The sequence below is a fragment of the Aspergillus ibericus genome, assembly GCF_003184845.1.
Source record: "Aspergillus ibericus CBS 121593 unplaced genomic scaffold BO80scaffold_8, whole genome shotgun sequence".
Taxonomy (NCBI): domain Eukaryota; kingdom Fungi; phylum Ascomycota; class Eurotiomycetes; order Eurotiales; family Aspergillaceae; genus Aspergillus; species Aspergillus ibericus.
This window is the reverse complement of record NW_020292106.1, coordinates 275,198-298,776: the sequence shown is the minus strand read 5'-3', so window position 1 is coordinate 298,776 and position 23,579 is coordinate 275,198. Positions and strand designations below refer to the sequence as shown.

Here is a 23,579-nt window from a genome sequence, read left to right as displayed (position 1 = left end):
CCGATCATTCTATACACTCTAGTCTACCAATCCACATTGAAGGTCCATTCCCCTGGAACGCAAGTCAGTATGTAACCATAGTCATGGGGCCAAAGGACAGGAACACCGTACCATTCTTGAGATTCTCCGCCGTGTCGCTCAGCAGGATCACCCGCCGCTTGTTACAGTACGCCGTCTTGTCCAAGATGTCGACCTTCAAGTTCGCCAGCTCCGGTACGGGCTTCTCAAACATCTCACTCAGGCTTTCTACCGCCATCTCCAAGTCCTTTTGGTTATCCTCGAAGATCTCGGTCAGGTTGTTGCGCGAAAGATAGTAGGCAAAGGCATATGTCCATTTCAGCGTTTGGCGACATTGCTGGAGCGCCTGCGATGCCGTGTCGAGGAACTGTACCTCGATCCAAGAGAGACCAGATTGTGACTGTAGACTCGTCATCTTCTTCTCCGTCTTGAGATATAAATCCTTGTCAAGTTTGGCTGATTGCTCGTGGTTGGCGTATCGGTTATAGTAGTGGAGATACCGTTCCAGCGACGCCCGGGATCGCGCCTGCGCTGTTCGGGCCTCGGATCCAGATTTCTCCTCGAAGCGGTTGCAGTTGTACCAGCTGGTGCCATGTTCGGACCAGAGTCCCATACACATCCAGCAGAACTCATGCTTGCACTTGCGACACGTCATGTGGTTGCATCCACCGTTCTTTTCAATCGTCGAGTGGCACCTGGGGCACTCTTTGGTATTGGCCGATATCCAGTTCGCCGTCTCCGAATCGTCCTCGCATTTCTTCAGCCACATCTTCACCAGCGTACAAGGTGCCGGTTGATGATCATTTAGGGTACACCCGAAGCAGAAGTAGTGCTTGCAATCACATTGCACTGTAGGCACAACGCGACGAAGGTCACGCTGTTTGATAGGGCAATCGACTGCGTATTCACAATTCGGGGCCGGGCACCATTTAAGATTGTCCTTGTCATCCACGTACGTCCGTGTTAGAAGTGCATGATATCTAGGGCCGCTCGTTAGCAAAGGGGTTACGCATAAGCAATCGGGAAGGCACATTGAAATTCTCACCTTTCCTTGAGATCGTCTGTCACCAGAAGACCTAATGACTTCGAGTCCACGATCATATTGCACGAATCGCCCGGACATTCTATCCTGGCGGCTTCACCTTCTCCTCGGATTTTCTGCCTGAGGTAATGGCGATAGCAATCGACACAGAACCGATGCCCGCAACGCATGGCATATGTTTCGAGGTCGTCCCCATCCTCGCAGCAGATGTCGCACACAAACCCTGGTATTACTTCGGTCTTTGGCGTTCCCTCAAAGTTGGTGCCGAGGCCTGCTTCTTCCAGCGTCGTTTCGGGGTGGTCCATGTATGACTCAATCAACTTCTCCCGATTCCATCGTCCGTATCGCAGCAGAATGGCCGACGACTCTGGTGGCAGGCCTAGGATCGATGAGACTTCGTTGATCTGCAGATTCTGTTGCCGTTCGATATCCCCTGGGCTCAAGACATTGAACTCGACCTCGTAGGGCTTCCGTTTCGTCGCGATGATGTCCTTGTCCTTGGAAAATCCGCCATCAAAGTCGTCACCGAAGTCTACTCATAATACACTCTGTCAACATGAATTACAAACAAAACCAAATGATCTGATCACTAACCTTCTCCAAGACTCTCGACGTCACTTCCTTGGGTATCCAGGAAGTCATCCGGGCTAGACCCCACGCTCATGAAGTCCTCATCCGACTCCATGCTGGTAGAGGCCGGGGTATTAAGATCAGGCGACGACGACTTCGCTCGTACGGGAACCGAGAAGTTCCTCGGGGTGGCTGATGTGGAATCCGAATCAAGATTCTGGTCGGCGGGCTTATGCTTTTTGCGGGAGGAATGGCCCGAAGGAGACGTTCGGGTGGCGGCAGGCGAAAGGGCGACGAAAGCCTTGGTGGCGGCTGTTCGGGGTTTGTTATCTACCAGCGTCGCCGCGGCCGCCTTTCTCTTCCTCGTGAGGGGAGGCGTGGTGAAAGCGTTCTGCCCGTGGCAAGCCGGTTTATGTGCTGACGCGAGAAAAAAGGCAGGTCTCGAGATGGGATGTCGAGACCTCTTTATCCCGAGACAACACACAGCCGCAGCCTACCAGTGTAGCAGACACCGGGAGAGGGGGAAGGAGTGGGAAGACGATAAAAGGAAAGGTGTGGATGTGAGGGACAGTGCCGCACTAGCCCTCAGCCGATCGTTGCGTGGATAGTATCTAGCTTATTGACGTTCGTTCAACTGCTGAGCAAAAGGGAGGGGCGGGTGTCACTAACACCCGGACGGACGTCACGGGAAGGCGAGGTGTGGGGTTCGTAAATGGATATTGGATCAGGGGGTTCGACACCGCACACGATCCCTTTGAACGGAAGACGAGTCCAAAGTAGTCCGGCCACCTCTGCTGTCCCCTTCCGACAAACAGGGAGGGAAAAAAGTACAGAGATGCTTTGTGATCGATCGCGGCTCGATGGGAGGGACTTGGCAGGGTCAATTGCAGCAGACGAGCCAGCAAGGGCCCGAGCCCGGAGTGGAAGAACTCCACCAAGAGCCAAACTGTGGGGGAAGTAATCAAGGAACAAGCAGCAGCTGTTCACAGTAGTGGTAGTGGTCGAGCCGTGCACTTCTGGAGGGTCCTTAACCCAGCACTGTTAACCTTGCTTCTCAGGGTTGTTACCGCCACAGTGAACTAAATGATGATGATGGGGATGATGGCCAACAATCCAGCGTAATCAGCACACGTCTCCCTGGGAGGGTGACCGAGCACACAGACCTGGATAACCCTTTATTGGCAGAAGGACTGGACCCGGGCAAGAGGATGAGATCACCGACAAATACCTCAAATGGCCCAGGAGGCAGAGCCATAACCATAATTATATTTGCTTCTTTAGGCCGGCACACCTGACCTCCCCGGCCGCTGCCTGGCCTGCCAGGCACCAATCCAGGCACCATCACCAGCGCCCAGCGCCCCATCGCCCATCACCCATCGCCCATGGCTCGGAACTATTTCATGGTGGTAACCTTCGTCATTGAATTTTAACAACGCTGCGCGGCTGATAGGCCACGAGATCTATATCATCTACTCATCATCTTCATCGCTGTCTTCCTCCTCCTCGCTGCTCTCCTCTTCTTCAGCATTGGCCAGCCAGTCCACAAACTGTTGGGTCTGGCTGCGCACCTGGCGCATCTCCTCACTGGCGCTCGATCGCTCATCCGCCCACCACTGCTCATAAGCCTCCTCCTCCACGATCTCCAGGTCGTACAGCTCCTTGGCCGTGAACAGTAGTACCGTGTCACCACGGTTGCGGTGCACCAGGTCCTGCTGCAGAAGCAGCAGCAAGTCCACTTGGTCGGGCTTCGCGTTGCTGTCCCGGTCGAACATGGCCCGCTCGACAATTTCCTTATACTTGCCAAAGATCTCGCGGATGGCGTCGCCGGCTCCCTTGCCACCCTCCATCAGTTGGTGGATGCGCTTCATGAAGGCCGATACAACTGCCCGTCGGACCTGGTGGTCCGAAGCATTTGCTGTCATGCGCAAACTGACCAACTCGAGCTGTACCACATCGGACGTAACGCCATCTCGCAAGCTGTCGTAGACACTAGCCGCAGCATCATGGACGAAGTGGTCCTGGTCTTCGTCTTCGGACATCGTAGTACTGAAACTTCCCGAACGAGACCGGCCAAATTCGGAGATCTCAGAGGATAATGTCGAGATGGACTCCGTTGAAAGAGACAGGTGCGCCATGTTGTAGACTGCGAGAGCAACATTAGCCGACCATATACCCAGCTTAAGGGAACTGTAAGATAGAAAAAGCACATACCCAACCCAGATGAAGCATTGCTGACTGTTTCATCCTCGTCTTCATCTTCATAAGGAACGTACTCATAACCCTTGCCACCTTCTCCAACAACCTCGGGTTCACTGGCTGGGATCTCATCGTCATCCTCCCGGGGAGCTTTCGTTATGCGTCTTCCATCGCTGACCTTCACACCATCGGCGATCTCAACACCGAAGGAAATCAGAGACCCAGGTTCGATGGTACAGTTCTTACCCACCACTGCCCGGTCAGCGACAATCGCTTGGTCGACAGTCGTTCCATCGCCAATGACCGCACCATCCCAGATGAAGGCACCATCCAGAGTAACATTCTTGCCGATCTTGCAGTTCCGTCCGAGAACGGTGTTCTTGACTGTCGTCTTATCGCCGATACTCGTGCCCTGGCCGATGACCGTTCGCCGACCGATCACACACGAGCGAGCCAGCGTCACGCCCTGTTCTTGATACAGGCTACCCTTCCGAAGCTCGTAGTTGTGGCCAGGAAGCAGGTTGGTGTCGGGGCACAGAGGGTACGCCCACCGCGAAATGATATCCTTACTGACGGCATCGTACGCCTTCAGATTCCTAACCCGGGCTGCATAGTGGTCCTTCACAATGTGCGTGTGGATAGTCTTTCCATTCAACTCGTAGTCTTTCAACACACCAAACAGGAACTGTTTCCGGGGAGTCTGATAATCGAAACTGTCAGACCACAAACTCAGAACATCGGGTGTGCAAATGTCGATGTTGCAGTCGATCAGGTCTTGGCGTAGGTCAATCTCCTGGTGTGTAGTGATGAGTTCGGCGTCGATGTTCAGGCGAGAAGACTCGGGGGAATGTTGATCGATCTCCTCGTAGTGTAGACAGCGGTCCTTGGTGGGGTCGATGACGAAGACGGGCGACACCGACGAAGACTTGGTTCTGTGGTTCCTGCCAGCTTCCCGCAGGATCATAGTCATGATTGCATTCTTGTCGGCTTCACGGCGAGCGCGATGCTTCGCAAGCGCGCCTTCGATGGGCAGGTTGCTGATGACATCGCCGCTGACCACGATGAAATCCCCAGTAATGAGATGCTTGCCGTCAAGGTCACGCATCACATCTCCGACCGATGTCGATGTCGACTTGAGGAAGGTCAACTGCTTGAACGGCGACGATAGCGCTCTCCATTTGGACGCACTGTGCAAGCCTCCTTGTCAGCCCCGATACCGCCAACATGAAATAGTGCCCAACCCCCACTATGAGCCCACATACTTGATATATTTCTCCAGCTGATCCGAATGCGCGCCTCCGTACAGGAAAACGTCTTCGACACCGGCGTTGGCGAGGAACTCGAGCGTGTACTCAATCAAAGGGGTGTTCGCAAGCGGCAGAAGACACTAAATCGCTCTGCATCAGTCCACAGATTCATCTTTGTAGCTTGTCAGTCATGTAGCACATACACGAGGCTTCTCAAGTGTGAACGGCTCGAATCTCGTCTCGAAGGTATCCGCAAGCACCTAGGGCACCGAGTCATTAGCCAAAGCCGACATTGTTCATCTTTGCGCTTCCAAATAGCATACCACGGCCTGCAATGTCTCCTCTACCTCCTCCGTGGCATTTCCTTTCTTTGCCGCGCCGCCTTTTTGTTTCGGGCCCATCTATCACAGCAGCGGTCAGCAATGGTATCGCCGAAATCTGAATGGGCACACAATGCGCACTCACATCGGGTAGGTAAGTTGGTGAGGAGGTCTAGGCTCCCCGCCTCAGTCAAACGGTATAGATAAGGGGGTGGGATAGAAAGCTAGGAGAAGAAACAGCAGGCTCCAGGGATCACCCAGACAATGCGCACAATCCGACAACGGTACACCAAGCGCGTCAACTCGCAAAATCTCCGCCAAGCCCGTCCCTCGGGCGGAGGAGTCAGACTTCATCCCACCTGGACGGTTTGTCCTGTTTGCTAGGCACCCCACATGCTGCCCACCTGGCACGTGAGATTTGATCACGTGATTAGTGCCGTTTCTGGCTTTCAGCCACGGTGGCTGAGCGGCTTGGAGGTCCAAGGGTCCAGAACACCATCGAGGGCCTGGGCCCTCATAGACTCGAAGGAATATCCCTTGTTCAGGGACCGACGGTCTAGAACCTTATCTGTCATGGATAAGCTGATGAACGCAAGATCGTGGGCGACAGAAAGATCGGGTGGGCGGATCGAATGCTGGATCGTATGATTCCCAACCGGTTGGCGGTGGTTCAGGCCCAAAGGTTGCTGTGCGTGTGGCGCGCACATGTCCAGTCTGCCCCTTAGTCCGGGCCCTGACTGCGATGGATCTATTGGAGTACCTAGGCGCTCGAGCTCGAGTTAATAATAGATTGAATTTGGCTCTATATAATCCCACGTTCTGACCCAACAACCCTGCTGTCGAGCATCATGCTTAGCTAAACTGACCCACCGCAAATTGCCCTTCCACACAACAAAGAGCTACCGAGCGCCCCAACAAGTGTTCAAATCCAATGACGCGTACAGAAAGCGATGAACACTACATGCTGCCAGTCCAAGGTCCTCCCTTCCAAACCAAGGTATCTGGATGCCACCTACCATCCACCAAGTACCAGTTTGGTTGTACCGGCCATCCAGGAGAAACGAAACGACGCAACATATGCAAGTAACAATACACGCCCCCAACTCCGGGATATATCGAGAAAGTCCGAAGGATAAAAAAAGATGAACAGGTAGAAGCAGTACAACTCCCCGAGACAACAGTATCGTACGGCTAAGATTTCATAAGAGAAAAAGAAATCGTAAGGCGAAGAGGCGTAGTGGTAGAAAAGGGAGTGATGTGGCAGACGGGACGGAAGGGATTAGAAGAGGTCGTCATTTGGTGTAGAGTGAGGAGAAATATATGAAAAGTAATGGTCCTAAACCTAGCCTGTTCGCGTGGCCTGCATGGGAGTGACGATCGGCTGCGTCTGGTGTGAATACATGCGAGGTCGTTTGGCCATGTTGGGATTCTCAGCAGCGCTGGACATTTCAGAAAGCTGCCGGCGAGGTTGCGGCCTGGTTGCCGCAGGCGCTGCTGTGGTAAGTGCCACGGCGGGTGTCGGATACTGAACCCCAGTTTGATCTACGGCATATGCAGCTGCAGCTGGGGTGGCAGGAACATATTGACTTTGAACCTGCTGGATGTTGGGGGGCACGGCCGCCATTCCTTGGAACTGGCCCGGCGATTGCCAGTTAGTCATTGATGTTGCTGGTGATTGCCCAGGCGAGCTGTCCTCCTTGACCGACTGGGCTGCCGAGCTCTGCGCAGCCATCGTAACCGCAGCCGCCGCGGATGGGGGAGCCTCCATGCTTGAGGGAATCGTCTTCAGGTGCACTAGGTGCTTCTCAAGCATATCGAGAAGACTCTTTCTGGTGAAGGGCTTTGGAAGAACATCATCCATTCCTACACAGCGTTAGCCGTTGAGGAGCGACCGTGAAAGGGGGCCAATCGCAGCGGACGTACCATGCTGGAAGTAGAGCTGGATATCGTCACTCCGAATGTTAGAAGTCATGGCAATGATGGGAGTCCGATCAAATTGGCGAATAAGATGGCATGCTGAGACACCATCCAAATTAGGCATGATAATATCCATGAGAATGAGATCATATTTGGAGCCGTCCTGAATCTTATTAACGGCCTCCAGACCATCGAACTGCAGCACCATTAGTGAACATTCCCTAGCCATTGGAGAAGAACTACATACCGCGGTATCGATGACGCAGGAAAACGAATAGAGGAATTTCCCACCAATCTGGCGACATGTCGCATCGTCCTCGACGAGCAAGATATGCGGGCTGCGGACCCAGCCGGGATCAACATTCGCGCTCTTTTTCCGATTGTCGGGAAACTGCCTACGAGTTTCGTCGATCTCTTGTTTAGGAGGCATCGGATAAGGGACGTTGTTGACATGTTCGCTGTACATCGGATCGATTCCATTAGTAGCGCCGACGGGGTAAACGACGGGTTCGATGTCACCGTTGATCTTCGAATAGACCATGGCGGCATTCGGATTCGGGGCATTAGCAGCGCGCGCAACACCATTACGAGGGGCACCTTCGAGGGCAGGCGTGGCAACTACTGCTGCCGTCTTCGGTGGCTCGCCCATCGACTCCAGGCCAGCCAAGTTGAACTGAATTTCGGCATTCATATCACTCAGAAGTTTCGAAGCATGCTGCAATGGTGACGATGGCTCGTCGTCCATTGACGCGACCTGTGAAGGGCTCAAGGTCGAACCTGCTTGGCCCTGCGCCTGGAAAGGCGCAGCCGCTTTGCTGTCGCGCCTTTGACGGGCATCAACAGAAAGTAGGTAAGTCATCACCTGGTGGATGACATTCTCATGGTTGAGGACAGTTTTCTGCACCCTCATAACCTCCTGCAGCATTAGCTGATGGTCAACAGTCAGCTGAGCGTACCGGTCGGACAAGTGTTGGATTTGTTGTTGCTGCGCCACAATCTGCTGGTTGAGCAAATCTATTTGTTGTGTAGGGACTGACTCGTCGGTGCTCTGGGTCTGTTTGCGCGGAGCCGGGGCCTTCCGTCGAATGTTGTCCAATGACTCCTTGCTGTTCGCCCTGAACTCGGGGTGCTTGAACTCCCAGGCCTGAAATCGCAATTAGAACATGTCGCATCGACCGCCACCAAGCGCGGATTCCTTACATTCTGTCCGTATGGCGATTGTCCATTCTCCTCATTATTTTGCCTCACTTTGTGGAAATCGTACTTGTTCAGTTGTCGCACGAAACTGGCGAAGTTGCTGTGTTTGAAATGTTTTGGAAGGATCGTCTTGGTAAATTTTTCGCACTGGCAGGTCGCAGGTCAGTCACAGTGATTGCGATCGCAGGGGAGGAAGATTCGAGGGCCATACCTCCAAGACCACAAAACTGTCTCCTTCGTCACCCCAACGCACAATTTCCGAATACGACGGGTCCTCCAGCATCCTTGTACACAGGTTAGTGATACATGGTCACATCAACATGCGAAGCCTCTTTGGGGTTCGGCAGAGCGCAGCGAAGTATTAAAGAGCGCCGGGGGGAGCGAGGTGGGAGAGCCGAGGGCGAGAGATCCGGACCACAGAAGCGAGGGTAAGGTACGGGGGGAAGTAAAAGGGGAACACTCACTTGTAGAGTTTCCGTACCTAGACATGTTGTTAGCGACAGAAGTATAATCGCATACAATAAATCCGCGATCATGATGTTCATAACGGTCGCTATCGAGGGTGACACTTACAAAATCGCTGGAGTTGCCCGCGGGGGCGGTGCTGGTCGAGGTCTGGCCACCGTCCATCGTGGGCTAGATGGGTCGCGACCGATCGAACAAGCAACAGGCTCACAAGTCGCAGGGCTTGGGGGAAACGGCGAGGACGGGAAAGAAAACCAGCCAGTCGTCAATTTAACCCGGGTGGCGATGGCGAGAAAAATCGACTGGCAAAGGACAGGTTAATACTAAGACAAGAAAAGAGGAAGAAGAAAAGAAGAGGAATGGGGGAAGAAAGAAAAAAGACGACCGTAAGGTAGTAATCGTGGTCGAGCGATGGTGGTGGTCAGTCAGTCAGTCAGTTCAAGGTCAGTTCAGTTAGTAGGAGGAATGGGGATTAATTAGTCCCCTCCGTTCGGGTTTAGTTCCACTGGCGCCGGTGGGACTGGCTTTCTTGGGGTTTGGGATTTTATTGAATTTATTTTAATTTTCACTTTTTTTTTTTTTTATTTTGGCCGTTTAGTCAGTTAGGTAGCAGACCGAGGGAGGGAAGAGGGGGGGGCTTTGCTGCTGGCTGAAGTGGTGGATGGAGAAAAAAGGCGTGGGTTGGTTCTGGGATTGGCTTTCCATGGCTTGCGCCCATTTGGCAATCAACGTTCACGTTCAACCGCCCAGCGAAAGTCTGTCTTGTCTGTCTGTCTGTCTGTCTGTCTGTCTGTCTGCTTGTTACTGCTGCTGCTGCTGCTGCTGTTGGCTATCTATCAACTGTGGTCTCCAGGTGGGTTCCCCCCGACTCCGTACGTGGTCACTAGCCACAATACCCATCGGTTGGGTTGTCACCTCGTCTCCATCTCATTATTATTGTTATTTTGGGAGGGAGTGTCCCTTCCTTCCATGGCAATTCTTCTTTGGCCATTTCCATTCAAATGCTCCGTTTTTCGGGTATTCTTGAGGCTTTTTCTATGCAGAATGGTTGGGGGGGATGACCTCACGCAAGGAGATCCATAGGAGGGGTAGAGGAAGAATTCCCATGCTAACGCTAACTAACTAAATCTTAGAGCATCGGGTCCAACTAATAGGAAGAGACAACTCAGTAACATTTACGAACAATTATCTCTCCCACCCCCTCCCTCCCAGCCTTCCAAGCCGGTAAGAACAGGTTAGCAAGGAAAAGAAACAAAAATAAAATAAAACAAAATCATAAGAAGATTAACAGAAACCCAAAGTGCAAAGGCACCCCCAAGTAAGGTAGGCACAAGCAAGAGTGACCAGTACCCACTACCCACAGCTTGCTCTGGCGGAGCTACCGGTCCAAAGCTGTCAGTGCGCCTGATTGATGCAGAACCGATGCATGAGAAGGATGGGGGGGAGCCATGGAGATAGGCTGCCCGGGGTGGAGGGGCCCTGGATTCTACGCGGCGATCAACAATGGTATACGGAGGAGGGGCGGGCTTCATTCTCTCGGACCCCGCGGTAACCAACAGTTAGTCGTACGAGGAGGAGGGGGTTTTACTTCCAGGTCTCCAGGTCTCAGGACATGATCTCACCACCCAGTTATCTTCCCTATCGACACTACCACTCCTCTCAGGGGTCGCGATTGCAGCACTAGATGCAGATCGCTCGCTCGCATAGCCGGGCGACGATACGAGCATCGAGAGATGCTGCAAGACAAAGAAAGGCAGAGACGGCCATGCGATGTCCAAACCAGGTCTTCCCAGTTGAGCCAAACGATATGATAGAGATCGGTCCGACTCTTTATTTAGTACAAGGAGACTATGGATCATGGATACGCCACCTCCCGAACATCATGTACTAGTCGAGGGAGCTGGTACTATTAATATGATTAACGACAGTGCCCAACTCCTAAGCCGACTACTCCTGTCTCTCTTCAGTTCTTTCACGCTGGTGAAGCCCGTTCTGGCATTAAAAATCCAATCAGCCAAGGTCTTACATGGGGGAAGAGTCGCCAGAGTCCAGACCCATCCCCGGTCCAAAGCCACCTGAATGCTGCGAATGAACCCTTGCAGTCCGAGATAGACAATGCAGGGTTGTCCGTCGGCGGGAAACAAAGGCTGTCAGAGCTAGCGATCGAGACTGGTCCATGGGATCTCCGGAGTCCATGTCCGCACGGTATGATTGATTCGATGCCGTCTCATCTCCATCTCCGCCCATCCTCCCCCCAATCCTACATTCCGGGGGGTCCGTAGACATGAATCTACCTACTATCTACATAGTATCGCTGTTCTGCAATGGCATCTGCCATGCCTCTTGGAGCTAGCCATTCACGTGGACGATTGCGTGAGACCAAGATGACTGGCCATCCCATTCTACGACAAAATATACCCATCACCCAGTGCACCCTCCCCGGGTCAATCACCAGGCTATTCAAATTCTCAAGATCCAAATTATCATCTTCTGTCTTCCTAGCGAGATGAGTCCCCACGTTCGGCGGCTGGCGTCCGGGCGCTGCAGCCGAAAGTGACCATGACGAAATAATGTTCCGGACGGGCGCCATTAGTATTCTGGAGAAGCTGCGAGGTCCACCAGCTCAGGAACATCAACATTCATCCACCTCCGATCTCTTCTCTCACTTCCTCCTCCCATTAAACTTCCAGTGGCACCTCCCAACTGGAACATCCAATCTCCTCCCGAACACATTCCTTCCCGAATTGTCATCCATTCTTCCTTTCGCCATGTTTGCTGCTCGTCGTCTTACTGCCGGTGTCCCTCGCGCCTTGTCCCAGAGGGCCCTTTTCCACAACACCGCGCCGGCTTTGGTTCAGAAGGGAGACGCCATCCCGGACCTGGACGTCTTGGTTGAGGACTCGCCCGGTAACAAGGTCAACCTCGCCAAGGAGCTCAAAGGAAAGGGCATCATTGTTGGTGTGCCGGCTGCTTTCAGTACGTATCCCTGGTTTGGTACTCCTGGGCAAGAGAAGAAAAGGAGTAGCCGCTACCATTGGAAATCTCCCGTGAGGCTGGATTGCTAACTCTTCCGCCCTTGGCGGATCCCATTAGGCCCCGCTTGCTCCAGCACTCACGTCCCCGGATACATCAAGCACCCTAAGCTCAAGGAGGCTGGTCAGGTCTTCGTCGTTGCCGTCAACGACCCCTTCGTGTAAGTTACGAGCCGCATACGACGCTCCCTATCAATTGGGCCTTATGATTGACTCGACGACAGGACCAAGGCTTGGGGTTCCTCCCTTGATCCCGAGGGCAAGAGCGGCGTAAGTGATACTAGAATCCGAATGTACGAGATACTCAGTGGCACGAGTTAACACCACCTATAGGTTCGCTTCTTGGGTGATCCCTCCGGCAAGTTCTCCGAAGCTCTTGATGTGACTTTCGACAGCGCTTCGATCTTCGGAAACAACCGCAGCAAGCGTTACGCGCTCGTTGTCGAGGACGGAAAGGTCAAGGAGGCTTTCGTAGAGCCCGATAACATCGGTGTTGACGGTATGACCCCAGCTACCGGCATCCCAGCATCCCAGTTGTCTGTCACTAACGGCGATCATAGTCTCTGCGGCCGAGAAGGTCTTGGGCTAAACCAGCCCAGGTTAGCAGCACACCCAGATTGTTATGTATCTAGAATCTTATACATGACAATAGATCATAATATTTATTTTCATATGAGAATCTATTTGCAAAAACCATAGCCAGCGAAATATTAGTCATAACCGGCAGCGCAAAGCCATGATATCAAATAACCCAACGCCCGACGGCATGCCATCCGAGAGCATGTCAATCCCCAGGATATATCCACCTCGGATTCTATGGTTCAGAGCCTAACCCTGGTGCAGCGCTTGCCACTGCTCCGGGGTGTAGCACTTGGGCGTCCAGGCATGGATGGCGGCAATCTCCGCCTTCAAGGCCGAGTTCACCAAGCGATGGCGGGCAAGCATGGTCTTCTTCTCGAACTGGGGGGAAACAATGACGGCCTGGAAAGCCTGTCCGCAACCACCTGTAAACCTCATCGTCAACATCGGGACCTCAAACATTGTAACTATAGAACGTCCCCGCATGGGAACAGCAATTAATCAGCACGGCTCTTCCATACCCGACAAGTCTTCGATCTCAACATGTTGCGCCTGCAACTGGTCGATCAATTTGGCCTTCAGCGAGTCTGCAGTAACGCCCGGGGTATCGGCCATGGCTGCGTTCACTGCTGCGGAAGAGCGCGCAGAGATCGAGAACGGCGATTTGTGATGGACGGGGGTGCGGAGAAGATACCGGCAGCTTCTGCTCAACAGGGTAGTGGTGCGGGAGTACATCAAGCGCGGGCGGGACGGGATCCTCGGTGGGGCGTTATAGGATAAGTGCGTGTGATGTTGATTAGATTATACAGTAGGTCAGGCGACCGAGCGTCGCTGAAGCGATTTGAGTCAGGGTGGAGGGCAGCGCGGTGATGCTTCTTCGTCTGATGGCGGATGACGGAATTCCTCATGCTGGGATTCTTCCTCCCTCCGGTACCGTACCGTAAGAAACGGATTGGTCAGCTGCCAATGTGGCTAGTGAAACTAGTCCGGGAGGGGACTAGATCGGCTGTGGCGCCAGCTTCTCCTCGGCTTCGATGGCATCTCTCAAGCTTCATCTAGTGTCACCTTCGCGGGGTTCCTCGAGCTTAACTTACACTGACTGTTGAACATTCCGGGGTTCCATTGGTCATAAGTCCTACCATCCGCGCACAGTGGCATTGTCTATGAACGCTCTCGGCCGGCATCCTCTTCGCCTATATTCCACGATGTCGGCATCATCCCCCACCTCGTCGCCATTTACGCGGGCCGTGGTGAGCTCCATGCGGAAGCTGTATGCTTGCCGAACATCTACATTAGAAGCGCAAGCTTGCTTATAGCTGACTCCTTTGACACAACAGCTACCCAGAGTCGTTGGCAGATAAGAGCTGGGATAATACCGGCTGTAAGCTCTCCTCCAGCCCATCTCTACACCATCACGTTCCCAGCTCACTCTGTCCTAGTACTCCTTGAAGCGCCCTTCGACCACACCCGCAGACAGAGAAACTCCGCTCTTCTAGCAATCGATCTCACCAAAGCAGTCGCAGACGAGGCAATCGCCCGCCGAGACTCAGTAGTGGTGGCCTACCGTATGCGATGAACCACCACCCTCCCTCTATACACCAACCACTCACTCACTCTCAATCCTAGACCCAATTATCTTCCGCGGCCTCAAATCCCTCACCTTCAACGACCCCCAACAATCAACCCTCCTCCGCCTAGCCCAGGAAGGCATCAGCGTCTACTCCCCGCACACCGCCATCGACGCAACCCCCGGCGGCATGGGCGACTGGCTGTGCGACATTGTCACCGGCGCAATCGCCCCCACGCCCGACACAAAGTCCGCCATCCAAAAGTCCTCTTCAGCACTCTACTCCCACGCCACATTCCCGCAACCACAGCCTTCCTCTCCCGCGACGCCCGTCCCTCACGTCCGAAACACAATCATCCCGTCTCCGCCGCCAGTGCCCGAAGGAATGGAGTCTGCGGGAATGGGTCGCATCGTCACCTTCGACGAGCCACAGCCTCTTACCGCCATCGTAGATCGCATCGCCCAGGGCGTCGGTTACCCCGGCGGTATCCCTATCGCTATCCCGCAGACCGCCTCGGTCGAGGACCTGAAGATCCGGACCGTGGACGTGTGCCCGGGCTCCGGATCTAGCATCTTGCTGAAGGGCACTGGCGGGAAGATTCCCGATCTGCTCTTCACAGGTGAGTTGAGTCACCACGAAGCGTTGGCGGCTGTGGAGCGTGGCTCGGTCGTGATTGCGCTTGCGCACTCGAATACTGAGCGGGGATATCTGCGTGCGGTGATGCGGGAGAAGCTCGCGACTGCGGTAAAGAAAGAGTGGGAGGCTCAGCGGGCAGAAGGTCTGAAGGCGGCTGACGCAGAACTGAAGGAGGTGTTTGACGATGCCGAGTGCATCGTGGATGTCAGTGAGCGGGATCGCGATCCGTATGGCATCATGATCCGACAGGTGTAGAGACCTGATTATATCACTGAGACATCACTCCTACGGAATATATATTTCGTAGACCCATTCAACTACATCTACATTCCAACTACCAACTCGTCACATAACCTACAAGAGATAGTACAGTCTCAAACACAATCAGAAAACATAATATAGACATGCAAACTATATACATATATAACACAACAAAATTCAACTCCAACCTCCCCCCCTAACTCAACAAAACCCTAATCTCCCCAGTAGTTCTAGGGAACAACTTCCTCAACCCCCATTCCACCTCGCCCGCCTCTTCCCCTCCCTCTCCCTCTCCTTCCTTCTCATCACCTTCACCCCTCACAACATCCACCTTACCTCTCGCTTCATCCGCCCCGATAATCATACCCTCTACGAACTCGAAATCACGACAGAAAGCCTCAACAGCTTCCTCCGTCACGCTCTTCACGAAAGTGGCGCTTTGGACGCGCTTCAGGTTATCCGTGGCGTCCATGAGCGCGGAGGGGAGGAAATCGTCGAGTTGTTGGCTGATGGCGATGAGGGCGGAGGGTTGGAAGGCGGGGAGGGTGGTGATGTCGGCTATGTTGGGTTGGGGGTCTGTGGTTCCTGAGGTTGGTGGTGGTGCTGAGGAGGAGGATGGGGAGAAGGGTTCCAGGGCTGTGAGGAGGGTTTGAAGGCCGGAGGAGGTGAGGAGGTAGCGGTGTTGGATTTCGAGGAGGTCCATGCGGAGCGTGGAGAGGGCTGTTTGGAGTGGGGGGAGGTGGGTTGTGCTTGCGAAGGGGTAGGAGGTGATGGCTGTGCGGGTTGTGAGGTGGATGTTGGTTAGGTAGATGGTTTGGGTGGTGGGATTGGGCAGGTCCGCTGCGGAGGATTTGGCGAGGTCGAGGAAGGGTTCCAGGGCTGCACGAAGGACTGGGGTGAATCGGTTTTCCTTGGGGGCGGTGGATTCGTCGTCTGGGTTTGTGGAGATAGGCTCAGCGCCGAATGAGGCCTCGTGGGTCTTCATGAGGGAGTTGAGGACCTCGAGGGCGTCTTGGAGGAATTGAGGCGCAGAGAGATCCGGGGGAGGAGTGAGGCCTGAGTGGTCGACTGAGAGGTTATTGACGTCTTCTTGCATGAGGGTCTCGAAGTGTTTGAAGGTGAACTTTTCGAGAGTCTCGAGCAATTCGGCGAGGTGGGATTGGGAGCCGAGCAGTTTGGAGAAGGTTGTCTGGTAGAAGGAGAGGAGGTTGACGACCTTGTAGCAGGTGACGGGGTCGTCGTGGCCCTGGATGACTAGCTCAACTCGCTGTCGTAGGGCTCGAGAGACGCCAATAAGGTCGCGGTTGACCAGGTCGCTGAGGGCCCTCTGCCCATCAAAAGTGACTTCCTTGTCTTCGTCGATGCGAGACCAGGGCTCGCTGCTCAGACCGGCCTGGATGCCTCTGGCAAGCTCTTCCCCGTCTGCGACAAAGAGGGCCTCCAGTGCCTCCCGTTCGGAAACGGTGGTAGAATGCACCCAGGCCAGCATATCTCCGACGTACCGCAGGGGGTCGTGGGCGGAGAATTCGATCGGCTTCACAGTTTGGTCACCACCTGAACCAGAGACCGCATCCGTAAGGGCATAGTGGAAGGCATCGGAGAGGACATAGTCTCGGGCCTCTGCGAAGAAATCCAGGCAGCTGTGAAACAAGCTAGGTCGCTCGGCCAGGACGCGCAGAACGCGCCGGATAGAGCTGCTGATGCGGGGATCCTCGAGGTTCAAGGACCGGAACTCTTTTTGAATCCACCTGTAGAGTTTCTGGTAGGCGGAATTCAGGCTCCTGGAGCTCTTTTCCATGAGTTCCAGGCCCAACCGCTCGTTCTCGCCCCCCAGCAACACCTCGCAGTCACGGTGCACCTGTTTCACCCGAGCGAGAATATCGAAGAAATGGTCGTCGATGGGCTCTTCGGCAGACGTTAGGATCAGCAGATCCTCGTCAGGGACAATGAAATGTTGAGTGAAGGCCTCCAGCAGCTGTTGTTTGGTCTCCGCCTCTTTCTTCTGCTTCATCAGCGCCGATGCTTCCTCAAGCACTGGCGTTGTCTCCTGCCTGGCCGATACTATGTGTTTCCGCATTTCCTCGCAGGTTTGGTTCAGGTTTGAGATGAAAGTTCCGATTCGTTTCAATTGCTGCGCATTCGGCAGGGTTAGCATCCATAGAAACCCCCAATATCGGCGCATCTCACCTCCGCAACCATGCCAAAGTCTCGCACGATCTCAGCATTGCTATCGACCACTTCTTTCTGAACGTCCAAGCGCAGTTGCCTTCGAACCTCTGCCGTATTATGGATGCCTCTCAGGCTGAGGGTCTCCAGCGCATCGCGAATGTCCGAGTCCGCATACGAGGCCGAAAGTACACTTGTCAGTCGGTTGGACAAGGCGTTCGATCGCTGGTGGATTGGCGGCGAAAGCGGGGAGGATGCCGGCGAGGTCCGAGTGGAAGCATGATTGGAGATGACTCCATTGGGAGGGAAATAACTCGCCATCGGGGGCGATGCTGGTCTGCCTGAGAGTCTGGCCGGGGATGGGCTCTGCGACTGTCCCGCTGAACGGAAGCGGAGGCGGCTGTCGGATAAACACCGCGCTTCCCCGGCCGGGGGGTTGATCCGTCGCTTTCAACCTCACTTTCTCTGGCTTTCCCCTGAGCTTCACTCCGCCTGCATCCCCGTGAGGGCCCAATTCTTCGCCTACTGTCCCACTTTATGGTCGCTCACTCCCAACAAATCTTTGACTCCTCCCGAAAATAGGTTCCATTGCTATGGATAGCCCCCTCGTGTCCCCCGCAAAGGCGCGCCAAGCAGCCATCCAAGCCAAAGACTGGGCCTACGTCAACTCCTGGCTCAGTCGCCAGTACGCACCGAATCCAGTTCCTAGTTTTGAGCGAAATGAAGATACTCTGCGGACCCTCCTAGCCCTGGCTGCTGCCAACGATACTGCGGATGAGGAGGCCACCGTGCTCCACCAGGCTCGCGAACAGGCGGTTGAGAGCTTCAAGGTCCGAGAGGAGGGTGAGGAGAAGCAAAAGGCAGAGATTCTGGATGAGGTGGAGCACAGTCTGGACGACAATGGCAGACGAAGCCTGGAAGATTTGGCGGAGACGACGGCGGTGCTTGGAGCCTTGGGCACAGAGACGAAAGACCTGGGCCAGTCAATCATCAATCTTACGATAGAAGAGTTCAGTATCAAGGACCAGATGTCTAAAGTGCAGGCGCTACATGACTACCTAGAAAGGGAATTGGCTACGCTGCGAGAACAGCTTCACGACCTCAAGACCAACGAGGCGTTTGAGACCCCTGCCAATCTCCCCGCGCTAACCGCCGAATGGACGCGAGAGACCAAATTACTCACCGCGAAAGTCGGCGAGTATCAAGATCGGATCGCTTCCCTACAGAGAACGAAAACCAAGGGACCTACGCTCGAAGAAGTCATAGCGGAAGAAGAGGGGGTGACTCGGGTGCTGGAAAGCACCAGAACCCTAGAGAAAAGGGTCAAAGCGTTCCATGACCTGCCCAAGGACATACCAGGGGCTCGGGTGCAGTACAAGGAGCTAGAGCAGGAACTTGACAAACTCACGCGGCAACGGGATGCGATGTTTGAAATTCTAGTTGACAAGTGAACACTACTGATGATACAGGACATTCAAAGAAATCATGAAATATTGACTAGTATTGAGCCTAGTGAGAGGTGATACTATCAGACTAATTGTATCGTCAACTCATTAATCATAAGACAATCGGCCGAGCCGCCAGCCCATCTTCCTCCGAATCCCATGCATCACAGAACCGCGAAAGTGACCTTGACCTGACTCGTCACACGATTGTATTAGGGGGTCATCACGAGCTTAGTGGTCGCCCAGACCGACGGCGTTCTTGATCTTGTCGGTGCTGCGAGTCTGTCAGTTGATAGCTCAATAGGCATAACAAGATGTTAAGGAATACTGACACAGAGCCGGTGGCACCGCCGTGGGAAGTGTTGTCGTGAGAGCGCTGAGTCTTGTCGAAAGCCTCCTGGGTGCCAGACTTGCTGTCGTCGCCCTGGAAGCCGCGGGCAACACGGTCGCCGGTGTCGGTGACGGTCTCCTTGACCTTGTCCTGGGTGGACTTGGCGGAGTCGGGAGTCATCTCCTCCTTAGCCTCTGCACAGAAGTGTGTAAGCATCATGCAAGCAGACTGGCGGGTACCTGAGCGCGGGCAACATACTGGTGCTGAAATCCTTGCGACCGGTGTCAGACATGTTGATTGTGTGGTTGGTGGTGTTTGGAAAGTGGTTGGTTGAAAGTTAGATTGGATGTTGTAGATTGCAGGAGAGTGTGTTGGATTGATGAAGAATTCTGAACGACGGTGCAAAGGAGGCTTTATATAGCTTTCGAGTTTCTATAATTTGCAGCATGACGTCGACAACCCTGGCTGCGAATTTGTGAACGTGAACCTGGGAAGTGAATGATGCATGGTGTTGCCATGGAAGAGATACCAGCGAATCAACGTCATCATGAGGGATCTACCCCAGTTTTCAATCCGGGCGACAGATCTGGCATGAGCGTCATCGGCCACCACGGTTGGCCGATGGGCAGATTGCAGAAGCGGAGCAATTGCGCCAGCCATGACGATCTGGTCCAGACTTCGACCGCAATGGTTACACTGTGTTGGAGTCGTCATCTGACATGACGTCTCCATGATCGCATGTACTCATTTGCGCTTAGCGTCATCGTCAGCGCCAAGTCCCTCGGATCATTCTTTAAGCGGTCTCCGATGCCACTATGCCTGATCAGGGATAGCATCGCTGGCTCTGGAAACCGCAGGCGGTGTAATGCTGCAGAACCGGGCCAGCTGTTCACCGCCACGCGGCGAGCGCCTTCAGGCCGAGTCTGCCTGTCGCCGTGCCTGACGCTCTCCCTCTCCTTGTGCTTCCAATGCGTTTGGCGCCAACACTCTCTCATCGGGTCCCCTGGACCATCATGTTGATCTGCTCTATATCTATTGTTCCTACTTCGTTTTCGTGATTCTGATCTATAGTTTTCTGCCTGCGCTTGACGTTCTCTGCGAGCCGTCGGTTTTGGATTGTGTCAACCCCGCCTGTCCTGTCTTATCTATCACCGCTCGAGTCGGACCGGCGATAATCCAATTATCTCACCCTCAATCCCACCGCTATACTTGTAATGCCCTCATCGCTTGAGTCAGCTTCAAATTGGGATTTCACTCCGGTGATCAATCTCCTTCGCACGCCGACCTACGGCACCGGTAGCCCGTCTATTCCTTATCGCCACCCTGAGCCCGTCCCCGTTGCCCGGTCTACTCGGGAGCCAAACAGGAACGATGTCTTCGTCTCCGCTGCGCATGCACGCGACGTAAGGCCCGGAGACAGTGGTCCTCCGCGGCTAGGAGATTTTGGTGCTCTTTGGGAACTTCTGGGCAGTACTGGCATTCCGTCCGCTCGCCCACAGGTTGAACCTCGTGAAGTCCCGCGGAGCACCCCTACTCCGCCGCCACAACCCACTCAACGGATTGAAATCCTTAAGCGACCTTCAGATAATCTTCCGGGCCCTGCAGCTTCGGATCAGGGGCCCCTTCGCACACCAGCAAAGCCTATACCTGTTTCCGGTGTCTCTAAGTCCCGTAACTTGCAGGCCAAGGTCACATTCGGGAAGAGCGCTCATAGTAACCGCGATGCTACACTAAGTAAACGCACATATGAATCCAGCACGTCTGAGAGCGCCGTGGAGGCTGAATCCGACGGCAATCTCAGCGTCTTTGATCCCCCTCTGTTGAAGAAGGGAAGCGTTCTGTCGCTGGTCCCTCCGCAGATAGGCACGGCGGGTGCCGTTTCTGATCCATATGAGACTCCGCCATCATCCTTTGACGAGTCTATCGAGACATCTCCATCGAAGACCCTGAAGAACCCTCCTAGCTCCAGCACCATCCGCGTGCAGCCCATCTCGTACAGATCGGCTGCTGATCGGAGGATTGGTCTCTTGACCAAACTTCTAAAGAATTTCCCCGACTACGCCGATGCCGTCACCCAGGTGGGACGGCCTCCTTCCAAGAAGACGGATGTTGCCTGTCGTCCTATCCATGTCTTTGTTGACATGTCCAATGTATGTATGGTCCCATGACGACGGTTTGTACTCGCTAACTGGATTCAGATCATGGTTGGATTTCACGACACCGTCAAGCTATCGCGCAAAATCCCGGTGAAAACACGGATTCGGCGATTGCCTCTGTCGTTCCAGAACTTTTCTTTGATCCTCGAGCGTGGTCGGCCCACCGCCAAAAGGGTTCTGGTGGGCTCCGACCGGTTTGCCGCCATCACCGAAGGCGAGCAGCTTGGCTATGAGACCAACATTCTCGACCGGGTCCACAAGGTTAAGCACATGACTCCTCGTCAAATGAGGTTCCGCAAGAATCCGCGCGCAGGCGCCCACGACCCCGGAAGCGGTTCAGAAACGAACGATGCACTGGGGGAACGCTGGGTCGAGCAGGGTGTGGACGAAATTCTGCATCTGAAGATCCTGGAAAGTCTGGTGGACACGGATGACCCGGCCACCATCGTGTTAGCCACGGGAGATGCGGCGGAAGCCGAGTTCTCGGGCGGGTTTATGAAGATGGTGGAACGGGCACTGACCCGGGGATGGACGGTGGAGCTGGTGAGCTTCAGCCAGGTGACCAGTTATGCCTATCGCCGGAAGGAATTCCGCGCGAAATGGGGGGATCGGTTCCGGATTGTTGCATTGGATGAGTACATTGAAGAGCTGCTTGACATGTAGTAGATGACTTATCTGCTGGCAGGCTTGTTGTTTCTTGGTTGCTGATAATTTGCTGGTGCCTTTATGGTTAGCCATGTACCTAGATAGTGCTTATCACATGGCTTGATATTGACTTGAGTACCGGCTTGTGTAGTGACTAATTAATAATCTATCCGGCTGAGCTTCTAGCTTGGCTAACCTATTAACTACAGCCTAGTACTCCGTAGAGAGATGACCACTAACCATGGAGCCTACCAATTTCACATTTCTGAATACCACGGGCGCCTCGCGTCTCTCCAAGCCCGCCGCGAAGCAGATGAGGGCGCACATCACCAAGACCAATTTCGCAAGACGGCGTCAGCGGATTGCTGACTACGATTGACATATCGCCAGTTAAACCTGGCCAAGCAACCAAAGCCTGTATATCCCCTTTACCACATCCAAAAGACCCTACTACCTCGAAAGCGACTACTAAACCTATAATAGTTCGCAACCTACAAGACCTATCCTTCTTCGAAGGCACCTACACCCCCGAAACCCCCCACGATAAATCATGGTTGAACCTCATTGCCTCAGAACCGGCTCTAATTGAAGCCTTCCTGGCGATCGCCGTACGACAATATTCACCAAGCAGCAGTTGGCAATTACAAGCTGATCTCCACACATACAAAGCCGTCACGCTGATCCAATAGCTCCTGACGTCTACACGGCCGATAACGGATGGGGTCCTGGGGGCGGTTGTTGGTATGGCTCTTGGTGCGGCTCTCGCGCAGGACCAGGTTGCTTGGAATATTCTATCAATGGGCTGGTGGATGTTGTTAGGTCGAGGCGATCGCAGGCTCTGTGGACTGTGCCGTTGTGGTTTATTGATTTTTTGGTTCAGTTGGTATTATTTGCTACTTGTGTGAATCTCTGCTGATGATATGGATGGTAGGGATTCGATTAACAGTATCTTTGGTTTTGCGCGGGTGTACCATCCTAGTATTGTCGAAGCATTGGGGGAGTATGATGGTCAGAGGATCTCTAAGCTGGCGGAGATCTGTGACAAGGCCACTCGACTCCGGGAGGTGATCGAGTCCTGTCACCAGCAGTACCAGTTCGATGCGTGTTTGGTAGCTCAAGGGATTGAAGAGCCTTTCGCGAGCTTGCACTATGAAGCGCGGGCACTCCGGGTGGACAGTAATGCACAAGTCGATGCCACTGCACGCGCGATCGAGCTGGTGCTCTATCTTCTTTGGCCTTCAACGTCAGCAGCTCACTTGACCCTTCTTGCTGCTGAGCTGAAAGATGCCATCTGCCGGTTTCCCATCGAGAGTTGTTACTATATGAATCTGACCTCCTTTCAACTCATGATTGGGGCTATTGCTGCAGAGGAGGGCTCGCTCGTGAGAGCATGGTTTGTCGATCGGTTGGTGACGGCCGTGCGAGCGATGTATTTACATGGATGGGAGGAGCCATTGAGTCTTATGCAGGGGAAGCTAGTGTCGGAGATCGGGTTGAATGGACGATTCAGGGCCTTGTGGAGGGAGTTGCATGATATAGCTGTCAATTCGGTTGTTTGAAGCACCTGAATTCATGCAACAGCAGCGGCTATTCGACCGACTGATCTCAAATCGTGAGTAATCAGATTCAGCACAGCTGGGCATGAGTCTACCAAGTGCAATACTTGATTTCTAATCCTGATTTGATTTATGATGACGCCTGGCTTCAGCCAATAATCATAGCGATCCAGCTCCACGCCGGCTCAGGAATCTAATTTTCCTAATCGGGAAATTCAGATTAAGTGTATAA

The 23,579-nt window shown here is 53.9% G+C and overlaps 12 protein-coding genes across 12 annotated transcripts; 5 read left to right on the top strand and 7 right to left on the bottom strand.

The window, feature by feature from the left end:
• Window positions 1-23: 23 nt before the first annotated feature.
• BO80DRAFT_452922 (RING finger protein) lies at window positions 24-2,993 on the bottom strand (the record flags this gene model as incomplete). The annotated part of the gene is made up of 5 exons (XM_025721975.1): window positions 24-52; window positions 112-998; window positions 1,064-1,592; window positions 1,655-2,047; window positions 2,927-2,993. The coding sequence occupies 5 exons, from the start codon at window positions 2,991-2,993 to the stop codon at window positions 24-26; spliced, it is 1,905 nt and encodes a 634-aa protein (XP_025578098.1).
• BO80DRAFT_269998 (translation initiation factor eIF2B catalytic subunit epsilon) lies at window positions 2,971-5,690 on the bottom strand. Its single transcript, XM_025714822.1, has 6 exons — window positions 5,539-5,690; window positions 5,397-5,474; window positions 5,277-5,333; window positions 5,089-5,213; window positions 3,842-5,013; window positions 2,971-3,773 (listed from the first exon to the last, which is right to left on the bottom strand). The coding sequence occupies exons 2-6, from the start codon at window positions 5,472-5,474 to the stop codon at window positions 3,100-3,102; spliced, it is 2,106 nt and encodes a 701-aa protein (XP_025578097.1). The 5' UTR covers window positions 5,539-5,690; the 3' UTR covers window positions 2,971-3,099.
• A 942-nt stretch (window positions 5,691-6,632) lies between these two features.
• skn7 (putative stress response transcription factor SrrA/Skn7) lies at window positions 6,633-8,965 on the bottom strand. The gene is made up of 5 exons (XM_025714821.1): window positions 8,719-8,965; window positions 8,511-8,654; window positions 7,558-8,454; window positions 7,317-7,506; window positions 6,633-7,256 (listed from the first exon to the last, which is right to left on the bottom strand). The coding sequence occupies exons 1-5, from the start codon at window positions 8,788-8,790 to the stop codon at window positions 6,736-6,738; spliced, it is 1,824 nt and encodes a 607-aa protein (XP_025578096.1). The 5' UTR covers window positions 8,791-8,965; the 3' UTR covers window positions 6,633-6,735.
• A 1,160-nt stretch (window positions 8,966-10,125) lies between these two features.
• On the bottom strand, window positions 10,126-10,746 carry BO80DRAFT_422693 (uncharacterized protein). The gene is made up of 2 exons (XM_025718878.1): window positions 10,561-10,746; window positions 10,126-10,458 (listed from the first exon to the last, which is right to left on the bottom strand). Exons 1-2 carry the CDS (start codon window positions 10,697-10,699, stop codon window positions 10,208-10,210), a joined length of 390 nt encoding a protein of 129 aa, XP_025578095.1. The 5' UTR covers window positions 10,700-10,746; the 3' UTR covers window positions 10,126-10,207.
• Window positions 10,747-11,740: 994 nt separating this feature from the next.
• Window positions 11,741-12,593, top strand: BO80DRAFT_452920 (peroxiredoxin family protein; the record flags this gene model as incomplete). Its single annotated transcript, XM_025721974.1, has 5 exons — window positions 11,741-11,948; window positions 12,066-12,165; window positions 12,229-12,274; window positions 12,338-12,503; window positions 12,565-12,593. The coding sequence occupies 5 exons, from the start codon at window positions 11,741-11,743 to the stop codon at window positions 12,591-12,593; spliced, it is 549 nt and encodes a 182-aa protein (XP_025578094.1).
• A 90-nt stretch (window positions 12,594-12,683) lies between these two features.
• Window positions 12,684-13,480, bottom strand: BO80DRAFT_422691 (BolA family protein). Its single transcript, XM_025718877.1, has 2 exons — window positions 13,105-13,480; window positions 12,684-13,008 (listed from the first exon to the last, which is right to left on the bottom strand). Exons 1-2 carry the CDS (start codon window positions 13,196-13,198, stop codon window positions 12,833-12,835), a joined length of 270 nt encoding a protein of 89 aa, XP_025578093.1. The 5' UTR covers window positions 13,199-13,480; the 3' UTR covers window positions 12,684-12,832.
• A 180-nt stretch (window positions 13,481-13,660) lies between these two features.
• On the top strand, window positions 13,661-15,188 carry BO80DRAFT_422690 (Nif3-like dinuclear metal center hexameric protein). Its single transcript, XM_025718876.1, has 4 exons — window positions 13,661-13,853; window positions 13,921-13,964; window positions 14,023-14,148; window positions 14,210-15,188. Exons 1-4 carry the CDS (start codon window positions 13,789-13,791, stop codon window positions 15,040-15,042), a joined length of 1,068 nt encoding a protein of 355 aa, XP_025578092.1. The 5' UTR covers window positions 13,661-13,788; the 3' UTR covers window positions 15,043-15,188.
• Window positions 15,189-15,229: 41 nt separating this feature from the next.
• Window positions 15,230-17,572, bottom strand: cog6 (Golgi transport complex subunit COG6). The gene is made up of 2 exons (XM_025722516.1): window positions 17,236-17,572; window positions 15,230-17,179 (listed from the first exon to the last, which is right to left on the bottom strand). Exons 1-2 carry the CDS (start codon window positions 17,533-17,535, stop codon window positions 15,245-15,247), a joined length of 2,235 nt encoding a protein of 744 aa, XP_025578091.1. The 5' UTR covers window positions 17,536-17,572; the 3' UTR covers window positions 15,230-15,244.
• Window positions 17,573-17,807: 235 nt separating this feature from the next.
• On the top strand, window positions 17,808-18,665 carry BO80DRAFT_500077 (uncharacterized protein; the record flags this gene model as incomplete). The annotated part of the gene is made up of 1 exon (XM_025724215.1): window positions 17,808-18,665. One exon carries the CDS (start codon window positions 17,808-17,810, stop codon window positions 18,663-18,665), a length of 858 nt encoding a protein of 285 aa, XP_025578090.1.
• A 129-nt stretch (window positions 18,666-18,794) lies between these two features.
• On the bottom strand, window positions 18,795-19,682 carry BO80DRAFT_422686 (heat shock 9/12 family protein). The gene is made up of 3 exons (XM_025718875.1): window positions 19,249-19,682; window positions 18,992-19,184; window positions 18,795-18,933 (listed from the first exon to the last, which is right to left on the bottom strand). Exons 1-3 carry the CDS (start codon window positions 19,280-19,282, stop codon window positions 18,891-18,893), a joined length of 270 nt encoding a protein of 89 aa, XP_025578089.1. The 5' UTR covers window positions 19,283-19,682; the 3' UTR covers window positions 18,795-18,890.
• A 281-nt stretch (window positions 19,683-19,963) lies between these two features.
• BO80DRAFT_269717 (NYN domain-containing protein) lies at window positions 19,964-21,994 on the top strand. The gene is made up of 2 exons (XM_025714820.1): window positions 19,964-21,140; window positions 21,189-21,994. The coding sequence occupies exons 1-2, from the start codon at window positions 20,205-20,207 to the stop codon at window positions 21,807-21,809; spliced, it is 1,557 nt and encodes a 518-aa protein (XP_025578088.1). The 5' UTR covers window positions 19,964-20,204; the 3' UTR covers window positions 21,810-21,994.
• Window positions 21,995-22,032: 38 nt separating this feature from the next.
• Window positions 22,033-23,350, top strand: BO80DRAFT_462447 (uncharacterized protein; the record flags this gene model as incomplete). The annotated part of the gene is made up of 4 exons (XM_025722515.1): window positions 22,033-22,144; window positions 22,275-22,399; window positions 22,481-22,605; window positions 22,723-23,350. 4 exons carry the CDS (start codon window positions 22,033-22,035, stop codon window positions 23,348-23,350), a joined length of 990 nt encoding a protein of 329 aa, XP_025578087.1.
• Window positions 23,351-23,579: the final 229 nt, after the last annotated feature.